The sequence below is a fragment of the Poecilia latipinna genome, unplaced genomic scaffold (genome assembly GCF_001443285.1).
Source record: "Poecilia latipinna isolate Pla-1442-1.1 unplaced genomic scaffold, P_latipinna-1.0 Scaffold222, whole genome shotgun sequence".
Classification (NCBI taxonomy): domain Eukaryota; kingdom Metazoa; phylum Chordata; class Actinopteri; order Cyprinodontiformes; family Poeciliidae; genus Poecilia; species Poecilia latipinna.
Genome location: NW_015112838.1, coordinates 580,958 through 592,215, shown reverse-complemented (window position 1 = coordinate 592,215; position 11,258 = coordinate 580,958). Strand labels below are relative to the sequence as shown.

The following is an 11,258-nucleotide window of genomic DNA, read 5'->3' as shown; positions in this document are numbered from 1 at the left end:
CTCGTTATATCACTTTCGAAATTTGTGGGGATTTTGGGATAACAGTTACAAACCTCAAACAGTACTTTAAATGTCTAGTATTCTATAAATGAAATAAAGAAATTTAAAGAAAACCTTGAAATCTTTAAATAAATAAAAAAATACAAAAATCAAATACTGAAACTTAAACAAAAGGAAAACCTAACGTCAGTACCGAACACTGCGGAGCAAACAGTATATTTGCAGGGAAAATGTCAACAGTACCCAGTTGAAAATGACCATGTATCTTTAAAACAGGAAACAAATAGAAACTTTTTCAGCTAACAACACATGCTATAAAATAAGTCTTTAAACTTTGTGAAAACATTAAACCATTCTTAAACTAAAGGAGAATTTATGTTCAACGTGTAGCTGAATTATTATTGTTGTTGGGTAATGACTTGTTAGCCCACAGTGTGCTGCCCAGTATGGTAAAGCTGGTTATTTCAGTTCCTCCTCACACAAGCTGTGGTTTCAGTAGGAAATCACTTGTTGTGGCTGGACGTAATGTTTTTTTCTCACAGTTTCTATGGCATTCCACTAAAATTTGCACCATTTCAGTTCTGAGTTTTGTGATTGCAGTAAATTTTCCTCATTGGTCTTAGCAAAGACATTTAAACCCAATGTTTACACACAGGTGTAGAAACTGCAATCAACACTAAAACAGATTATTTGATGACAGAATTCTTAGTTTAGTAACCCCAAAACCTTTTAGCAGTATGCATATTCCAGTACCAATCGAGTGGAATGGATTCTTTCATGAAGCGATCATAATATTTTATTGTAAATGTGTTTGGATCCAAACGAATGTTTTTCAAATGGTTTTTTTGGACCATTGTACGACAGCAAGTGACACATCCCCTTCACACATATGTATTGTAACGCCATGAACAGCTGTGATAACTTTTTTTCTGATGCATTTCCTCAAGTTGCGATCGGCATAAAACATTTTTTTACGCTGGTACAGATGGCAAGATACGAAACAACCAAAGTTTGTTTTGAACAGTTATGAGTATCAATTGTATAAACAAATAAATAATTAAATGCATTGCCTATACCTGGCCTGTATGACAGTTTTGGAGGCTCCCTGTTTGTTTTGGGGAGACAAGCAACTGCTTTGTTTGCTTTTGCCTTGGGCCAGTTCTACCCAAGTCCAGATTCACAGTCTAGCAGAAACAAACACAATTAAAGCTACTAAGAAACTAAGGCTAGAGGTTTAGTAATATTGTATTGTGGACAATGTATATTTTGGTTTCTGGCTTTAGTGACCAATGTTGCTGTCCAGGAAATGACACGCTGTGTTTGAAAATTGCATATGTCGTAGCAAAAAAAATCCATAAACTCAGCAGAAAGTGTTATTTTTGCCACAACAAGGAAACAAAGAATATAGGTGTCCCAAATTTACAAGTCTGTTATTAAAACTTAGCAGGCAGTACATGCCCTGTGTTTTCCCAGTGATGTCTCAACTGTTGCCTGTAGCTACAATGACAGTAAACAGGCAGGGGATGACAGCAAGTGACAGCTAGGCTGGACTGCAGGAAATGCCTCTCCGTCATCCACTTTTTCACTTCCCTTTCTGGTCTCTAGTTGGTTACAAGCCACAGCTAAGAGAACCAAAAGCACAGTGACAACACAGGTTCAGTTTTCAGAGCTTAGTTTCAGTATCCAGACACACAGTAAAAACTTATGCACCGTTTTGTGTTTCAACATTTACAAAAATAAAAGAATAAAGTCAAGACAGGACCAATAATCTGACAGATGTGTATGGTTCAGTAAACTTATTGTATAAAAAAAAAGAAAGCATGTTCTGTACCTCACTGAAAAAACAATGTAATACTGACACAGTTTGCAAAAACACAGTTTGGTTTTGCATTATATGTTCACTCCAAGTCATAACTCTCTCGCTGTACTCTTCCTGATTCTGGGGGGTTTTGCGTTGGCCGTTAGAACAAAATGTTTGGGTACAAACTGTTTTCAGTAGATCTCGGGCCCTCCTCCCTGTAGAGCGTGTAACATTCTTGCTTTGTAGCATGTGCCTCACAGTTGACTCATCTCACGAGAGTGTGAGGTTTAACCTGCCAGAGAGTTTTTACACTTGGCTGTGGTTGGTTGACTTTCTGTTCAGTGGGCCGACGCTCCCCCTCTTCCTCTGTACCATAACAAATCCATTTTCCTTTTTGCTTGAATAAACAGAGGGCCAAACCAGCACACATGTGTATTCCACACTTTCATGTTGTAGTAAAGTATGAATGACATTATGGCCCTGCTTGGTAACTTTAGCTTTAGCTAAAAGACATAGAATTTCGAAGCTGGAAACAACTGTCCTATTTAGGTGTTTGCTTGGCAGCATAATCTTTCTTTCCTTTTTCTTTTGCAAACTTTTGTTTGAGGACAAAAGGCAACATGCCCGCCTTGTCAACAGGTCAACAATCATCCTGCTTCTGCATTTTAAGACATGAGTGTTGCCATAGTCTGAGTCAGCAAACCACACCAGAAAATAAAAAGGGTTTCCCACACCGATTGAAATCATGTTTTCTTTTTTCATTCAAAATATGTTTTCTCTCGTCTCTCTGGGAAAACAAAGAAATACCCCACATATCCATTTTTACAAAACAAAACTACGAGGTCAAGACCTCCATCTGTCATTGCCTTCCTGGTATACCAGTGTTTTGTTTCTCGGCACCTGGAAATTTACTGGACTTCAGATTTCTATACCGTGATTAACTTTTATGGTTAGCCTTCGTTCTCGCCGCATTGAACACTATGTACCACAGACTAATAAAAACAAAGAATAAACTTTTATGGCACCCATGCCAGATATTTACTTATTATCTTGTTATTTGTCAACTCTCTACTGAAGAGGCAAAATAGGAATCCAATTAAATACTAAACATCATGGAAAGTTTGGCAAATTCCTTATTTGCTGACAGATCATCAAATTAAATGAACACATAAATTGAGACAGATAAATTGAGACAGATATTGTAAATGATAATATGTTGTAAACAAATAATCTAGATTATAAATGCACTGAAACAAACATGAATATTCATTTTCTTTTTAATCTGATAAAATGTAATTCATTGTAAATATTGGTACCTTTATAATATAATATAATATAATATAATATAATATAATATAATATAATATAATATAATATAATATAATATAATATAATATAATATAACTGATATTGTAGTTAAGATTTGTGTTTAATTAATCATTATTCTAGAAAAACAAATTACATCATAATTAGACCTACATGTGGAGTATGTAACTGGTTTTCCTATACTGTTAACATTTAATATACACATGGGAACTTAATTGTATCAAAAATAATAAATATATTTTTTAAAGAAACAATATTTTAAACACATAAAAACCAGGAGTAACTGATATTCAGAAAAAAAAATTATCTACAGTCTAAGTGTAAAAATAAGAAATTAGCCAAAGTTCAATGCAAATTTTATGTAGAAAAATTAACTAAAAAGAACACACTCTACGTCTTAAATGAACATTTAAACCTTAGTCAGTTTATTTGACAATTCTTTGCATACTGCCATACAACAAATTGAGACATAACTCCTCTGGGATTACAGTGAAATACTAGTCACTACATAGATGATTGAAAACCCAAAGAGATAAATAAAAACATGAACATGCGAGATACATAATAATCTCAGCAGTGGTTAAGATTCACCATTGAATGTCAAGGTGGGAAAAATAACAAAAGCAACAACCCGAAATTAAGCAAAAATGACACCATTTACATAATTCAATTGAAATCCAATGTTTCTTAAATATATTGCTATATATTGCGTGTCATTTGTCACAGAGAAGGTAAACAAAAACAAAAACAAAAACAAAAGAGAGAGAGAGAGGAATCTCCGCGTGCCCGCGTAAGTGCAGTACATTCATGTAGAATTATCGCGCATGTGCGCGAGCCCTAGTTGTTGTGCCCTCCTGCACTTTAGAACCATCATGATGACGTCCGCGCGGTTGGCGGGACGCCCAGAGAGGCGGCGCTCTGACGTCAGTGCTTCTCATTCATGGACTCGGCTCATATATAAACAGCTTCATACGGCTCTGAGGCAGAAGTCTGACTTTGAAACGTTAAGTATTTAATCTCGGTCAATAAGGAACTAAGCTACCCGGAACTACTCAAGGAAGAATCGGAACACCAAAGTCAACTTTAAAACTTTTTTTTCCCCCTTTCTTTCTTTCGAGCTTTACCGTCTTTTTCTTTCTTTTCTTTTTTACATAGAAACTAACCGGAACAAAGGACTCACTCCAAAGAACAGAATAATATTTCTGTAACTTTGAGCTTGAATATTTCTGCCGTTGAACCTATATGTATTTGGATTTGACACTCATATCCCGCTGTCCTACTATGGTGATAATGGAAGTTCCCACCATCAACTGCGCGTCCCTCCGGTCTCTAATGGAGGGCGACGTCCCGGGCTGCCTGGTGCTGGACTGCCGCTCCTTCCTCTCCTTCAACGCCTCTCACATCTCCGGCTCCACCAATGTGCGTTTTAGCACCATAGTCCGGAGGAGGGCCAGAGGCGGACTGGGGCTGGAGCACATCGTGCCCAACGAGGACACCAGGAACCGGCTCCTGTCCGGGGAGTACCAGTCCGTGGTGCTGCTGGACGAACGGAGCACGGACCTGGGCCAGGCTAAGAAGGACGGGACGCTGATGCTGGCTGTTAATGCGCTCTGCCGCAGCCCCTGTGGAATCAGCGTGTTTATTCTCCAAGGTAAGAAAATGTTGCTGGTTAGAAACACATTTAGGCGCTTTCCTGTTACGAAGTGCAGCTGTCACCTTACCAGCTGCTCCTGTTGTAAACAGAGCTCGAAAATAGCCTGCATGAACAGTTGTCACTCATAAATAAAAGCATGTGCCTTTTGTGCTAAGCTTCAGATTTTTAATAATGTGTTTTGTTCTATATTTCCAGGTGGATTTGACAGTTTTTCCTCTGAGTATCCAGAGATGTGCACCAAAGCTTCCCCTCCTCAAGGGCTCAGCTTATCACTGAGTGCCAGAAATCCAGAGAGTGCAGACCCAAACTGCAGTCCCTGCAACACACCTCTATATGATCAGGTTTGCACTTTAAAAAAAAATAAAAAATTCTCATCCTCCCTTCTCTCCTACTTCCTGTTTTACTGTTTTGGAGATGACTTATGGTTTGCTTATTTTCTCTGTTCTAATTCAGGGTGGTCCTGTGGAGATCCTGCCGTTCCTGTATCTTGGCAGTGCTTACCACGCTTCCAGAAAAGACATGCTGGACATGCTCGGCATCACCGCCCTGATCAACGTCTCCTCCAACTGTCCCAACCACTTCGAGGACTCCTTTCTGTACAAAAGCATCCCGGTGGAGGACAACCATAAGGCCGACATCAGCTCCTGGTTCAACGAGGCGATAGAGTTTATTGGTGAGTGCAGGTTTTGCTAACTAGTTCCTGAGTTGTTAGCACTACAAACTCCCAGCCTGCCCCAACCTCTGTTCCCTCCCTTTTCTTTCCCCCTTGATTCGCTTGATTTGAAATCTTCAAAAGTTCCCTCCAAAACCCAACCAGCTGGCTCCCTACTCCAGCACAATGGCGGTTACATCACTGCCACCCCTGAGGCGTAGAAAGAGGGATGTCCTTTTTTTTTAAATAATGAATCGCAAAGCGGCAGCCCCAAACTAGTTTTGCAGTTTGGGGCTGGCTGTGCTTGAATAGATCCCCGCCTTCATAGCTCTTTTTGTTCTGACTGAACAAAGGGCAATTTCTCTTCACTCACTGTCAGCCTTCCTGCCACTTCAATACCCCCAGCAGGGGTCTGTTCCCCTCTTTTGTCCATTCATTACGCCTCCTTTGGGAGTAACCCCCACTGGTTCACACCCTGCAAAGCTATTAACTGTGTTCCTGTTTGCTAATGAGCGCATTTAAAAAGAAACTGAAAGTGCTGCAAAGGCGTTTTTGTCCTCGTTTCCTGTTAATAATGTAGCCTGATCCATTTGTGTGTAATCACCTTTGGCTGTTTTGCGGTGATTCTAATTTTCTTCTATGGTTTTTTTTCTCTCCAACCAGATTCGGTGAGAAACAACGGGGGCCGCGTGTTCGTGCATTGTCAGGCCGGCATCTCCCGCTCTGCCACCATCTGCCTCGCCTACCTCATGCGCACCAACCGCGTGAAGCTGGACGAGGCCTTTGAGTTCGTCAAGCAGCGCCGCAGCATCATCTCCCCCAACTTCAGCTTCATGGGCCAGCTCCTCCAGTTCGAGTCCCAGGTCCTGGCCTCCTCCACCTGCTCCTCGGAGGCGGGAAGCCCGGCGATCAGCAAGAGCAGCACCGTGTTCAACTTCCCCGTCTCCATCCCCGTTCACGCTTCGTCCGGTCAGCTCTCCTTCCGCCACAGTCCCATCACGACCTCCCCCAGCTGCTGACAGAGGTCCCATCAAAAAACAAAAAACAGACTTTGTTTGGACTCAAAATACCAAGTGACTCCGCATGGAGCACTTCACATAAAGTGATCCATTTGTCCGCTTACGGTGATGCTGGTGTCACCAGACAGAATGGGTGCTGTAGCTTCGGGCCACTTAACCTGACTCTGCTGGCCAATCCTTCATAGCTTGACCTCATCATTTCAGAGCGAGCTTTAACGACTACCATCAGGCAGTATTCACGCTTCACGTCCTTAATGTGAAATCCCCAGTTGGGAGACGCTAAAGACGAAGAAGAAGTCCTGAGTATTCTTTCTTTAAAAGACTGATTTCTTGTTTTGACGAAGGCAACTGCTTTTGATAATCATAATCATTTTAAACAAAACTGAGAGGGCTATCAGTTATCTCAGGAACGCTTTTTTTAAACCTCTCGAATCTTTTCACTTGTTAAACAAAGAGGCAATGCAAACCCATTGCCCAGTAAGGCATATGATTAGAAATGAATGTAACTCATGCTTTTAGTAGGTGTGTCATAGAATCTACCTGTTTGGTTTTGGAACAGGTTTATAATTAGATTATAAAACTTTTTTCCTTTTGTTTTCTTCTTTTTTGTTTGTTTGTTGCCTTCCTCGATATCACTGACGATCACGACGTGTTGGGTCAACCGACTTTGAAATACCTCATGTTTTTGTACTGTGTACTGCAGCGCTGCGACGGAACCCCAAAAACTACTAAAACCGGGGGACCAATCGGTCTGTTTGACCGTGTTCTGACATATTTATTAACTAAATTAATATATTTCTTTATAACAGCTATTTTTACAGATGTTTGTCAAAGAGTTTTTTTATACATGTTCAATAAATCTCATTGAGTTTTTGTACTCAGCTGAAGATGTTCTCTTGTGTTTCTTTTATTACGGCTTATATATTATGCAGATGGGTGTGGTTTGTTTTTTTTAAGTCTCCATTTTAAAAAAATTTTAAACTAATTGTGAAACAAAACTTGTCCATTGATTCTCTATAGCTAAAGCATAACTTTCACGCCCCATCATTTAAAAATAAAACTGCAGATACAAAGAACGTTAAAAAAATAAAATAAATAAGACTTCACAGAAACAAATGAGATGGGATGTTGTCGTCCCTGTTTTTACGAGTAGTTAAGATAATTCTCTTTTGTGTCACGCCAAAAGTCCATGACTTGCAAGAAAACAGGAAGTCATGGCTGCTAAAAGTTTATCACTTAAACTGGATGTTATCTTGAGTTTATTACTTGAATGGGATATTATCTTGTGTTTTTCATTGTAAGGGGCGGCTAAAAGCGATGGACCTGTATGTCACGTTACATTTAAAGCTTAAGGAAGCAGGACATTAGTGAATGCCAATTAAAGGTTTTTTGCCCTTTGTGTTACACCCAATAAAAACTACAAATCCCAAAAACGCTTTGAAACTGTTTTAATTGTGGAACTCCTAATAATTTTTTTTCCACTAAGACCGATTTTTCGTTCTTATTTACTAAAATTAAAGGTTAGATTTATTTTTTACACTTTTTTTTTTTTTTTACAATTTATACATAAAACCTGTTGCACAACGAAGAGGTTTTTTCATTTCCTACAAAGATCAAAGGCCAAAACGTCCTTTTTGTGCCTCTGTTCCCTGTTGATGCGATGGAATCCCATCATATATCTGCATGAGGATTTCACCAAAATAAGAGGCATGATGTCATGGTGTCAGCCATTGTTTGGGCCACACTCCGTCTCTGTGAACCCATCTGAGTCCGGGGCAACAGCAGGAGGCTCAAAAAATCAGTTAAGCACCTCCTCCCCCTCCCCCTTCGCCTCCCTCCTTCTGCTGGCCACAATGGAGGCAGCTGCAAGGCGTTTGGGAAAAGTGTGACAACCAAAGAGCATTCAGGGCTCAGTCAAGCACCGGCTTGTGTCCTCTGCCTCCACATGTTACGGAGGAGGCTGGGGCTCAGTGAATGTGAAAGGGAGAGCAGTGTGCTTGGGTTACAAATTAGCTAAAAGATTGGCTGTGACCTGCCGTGTGGCGTGACATTTAAAATAAATGAATGTCGTACTCCTCAGAGACCATACGACTTTTACGCAAAACAGCCCTTTGCTGTTATGGAGAGTTTAATTTTGATGGAGGAAATAAAAAAAAATCAATTTCGACATGATACATACATAATCAGATTACCAGAAACATTTGTTGTCGACTGTAACGAGATGCTCCCTGACAAAGGACTTTTTCAGCTCCCCAGACAATCTGTAGCTTTGGTGACATATGTGTCCCCCCTCCACCCCTTGAATCTCCGTCCTCCAACCCCCCTTCCACTCCTCCAGCTGCCTTTGTGTCTTTAGATTTCCTGCCTTAAGAAGTTGGCAGAAGTTTGTGTGAAAGTCATTAGGGATGCTTTATGATCTGATGTTAGTGTTTCTCGTGTATGTGACAGACTCTGTTGTCAGCGAGACAATTTCAAAGAGCGCAACGACCGATCCTTTCTATATGTTTGCTTCTACCGCGTTGATTGTTGGGTTGTTGTCCCGTCTGTATCTGTCTCACAGAAAAGGAACAGCAGCTCTTTCAAATTCAATGAGGTTTCAGCTGAAATAATCCTTCGTGCAACAATAGTTACCTTATCTGTCAGACACGACACCCATGACTGAAAAAGAAACCCAACCACACGTTTAATATGCAGCAGTGACACTGCAAAAATTCACACAGAGCGCGTCCAGGTATTATTAACAGCACTTCACTTTTTCCACATAGTTATGTTAAAACCTTATTCCAAATTGTAAGAAGACGAGCTCTTCCCTCAACATTCTACACACAAATACACCATAATAAAGACAGTGTGGATTTTTTTGAGGGGGGGGAAATGTATTAAAAATAGTAAAACAAGAAATCACACTTCTATTATGTATTCACAGCCGTTCAGCCATAACATTCAAAATTAGCATGTCTCCACTGCTTGTCCTTCAGATGTTTCTGCAGACTACATGGAGTCCACCTGTGGTGTGAATTCAGTCGATTAGACTTGACTTGTGAAGGTTTCCCACTTTTAATAATTTTACAAAACATTCGAAAGCTTAGCCCCCGCCCCCACTTTGTTGTAATGTCATAAAGTTTATGTGTAGAATTACGTGGGAAGAAAATAATTAAATGCAATTTGGAATAAGGTTGTAGCTTAACAACATGTGGAAAAAGTGAAGCGGCCTGAACATTTTCCCTTTGCACAGTAACTGAATGTCTTACTCCTCCTTTTAACAGAGAAGTTAGTGCTGCATGTTGGGAAAATGTTGTAGGTGCAGCAACTTGTTCAAGTATTATCATTAATCCTTTCATATATCGTTACATTACAGTCACAAGCTTAGGGTTTTATTTGGATGTTATATAATAGTCTAACATGAGTGGAAAGAAAGACATGTTAACAAAATATGTGACAAAAAAAACAATTGGAAAATGCACATTCAACCACTTGAATCAGTAGTTTGTAGAACTGATTTAATTGCAGTGGCTGTACCAGTTTTGGATGTCAAGAGACTCTAATTTATGGTCATTCTTGTTCACAAAACAAGCAACTCTTCACTGGATAGGCTTGAACTTAGGTCTGGACTTTTGTTTGGTTTCATTTAAAACTGTGGTGTGCAAAGGTTTTTGTCAATTCAAGTCAAAAGCTCTCAAGTCAAAAAAATATAGGAAAATAATCACCAAAAATTTGATTGTGAACTGTACATCCAATATATTAATTAAGAAAAAACAAAAGTCAGATTCTTTTGTAGTTGTTCCAAATTGCCTGTTTGTTTTTTTTTTTTAAAAAAAAAAATACATTTTTTGGGCTCAACTGAAAAAAAAAAAAAAAAAAAAACAATATCTAAAAAGAAATATCTGTTCTATGCAACAATTCCAGCATTAGATCACTCTTTCAACAAAAGGTTACCATATTTACCTACGTTAATAAAATACTGTAAGTCAAAGCACCAACTTTGATGCTTTTGAGTAAAAGTTACAGATTAGTATGGATGTGGTCATCTTATTTAAAAAGAATAGAAAAAGCAAGAAGATTTTAATTTGTCAGTGAAATTAAAAATGAAAAATTCTCCACCTGCATCGATCATCTGCGCTGCAGGGCCAAATTGCTTTTAACTGCAGTTGGAGCCACACAAAATCAGCCCGTGTTGCACTTTGAAAAGCCCCGATCTAAACCACTGCATCCTAAGACAGACACTTTTAAACGGGATTACAGTTTAAACCACAATGGTTCAGTCAAAGCCTAGACCTATGTCCCTGTTAATTATCCGTGGCATGACTCACTTCTCATTATATCTGATTCAGTTTGAGCTAATTTGCAGAAGGAAAAGTAGAGAAGACATACCCGGTTGTATACGAAGTAAATGCGGTTGTACAAAATGTTGACTTCAGTAGATCTGCAAGCAAATCAATGTCAGGCTTTTCACGTTTATTTGTAGGAAAAAAAATCAAGATAATATATGCATTTCTACAAATAGAGCTATAATGTGACAAAATGTGTGAAAGCTGGAGTTGTGTAGATACTTTTGGGAGCCACCGCATATTAACAGCCAAAAGATATTTTTATCATAAGCCTTATGATGGGGTGGATCTAACTTTCGCCATGCTGACCACAACATACACCCACGCCTTAGAATAAACAGCCAGAGCAGCATGTAGAGGCAAGATAATAACGCAGCTCAAGCAAAACGGCTCTGGTTCTCAAACTACAGTCATACTGTGGTTTTTGCACCTAAAAGCCAGATAAGGCCACGAAGAGCATCATTTACAGTCAGTGCTG

The 11,258-nt window shown here is 39.4% G+C and overlaps 1 protein-coding gene across 1 annotated transcript; it reads left to right on the top strand.

The window, feature by feature from the left end:
• The first annotated feature begins 4,087 nt into the window (after window positions 1-4,087).
• Window positions 4,088-7,339, top strand: dusp1 (dual specificity phosphatase 1). The gene is made up of 4 exons (XM_015031896.1): window positions 4,088-4,778; window positions 4,977-5,122; window positions 5,235-5,454; window positions 6,097-7,339. The coding sequence occupies exons 1-4, from the start codon at window positions 4,370-4,372 to the stop codon at window positions 6,450-6,452; spliced, it is 1,131 nt and encodes a 376-aa protein (XP_014887382.1). The 5' UTR covers window positions 4,088-4,369; the 3' UTR covers window positions 6,453-7,339.
• Window positions 7,340-11,258: the final 3,919 nt, after the last annotated feature.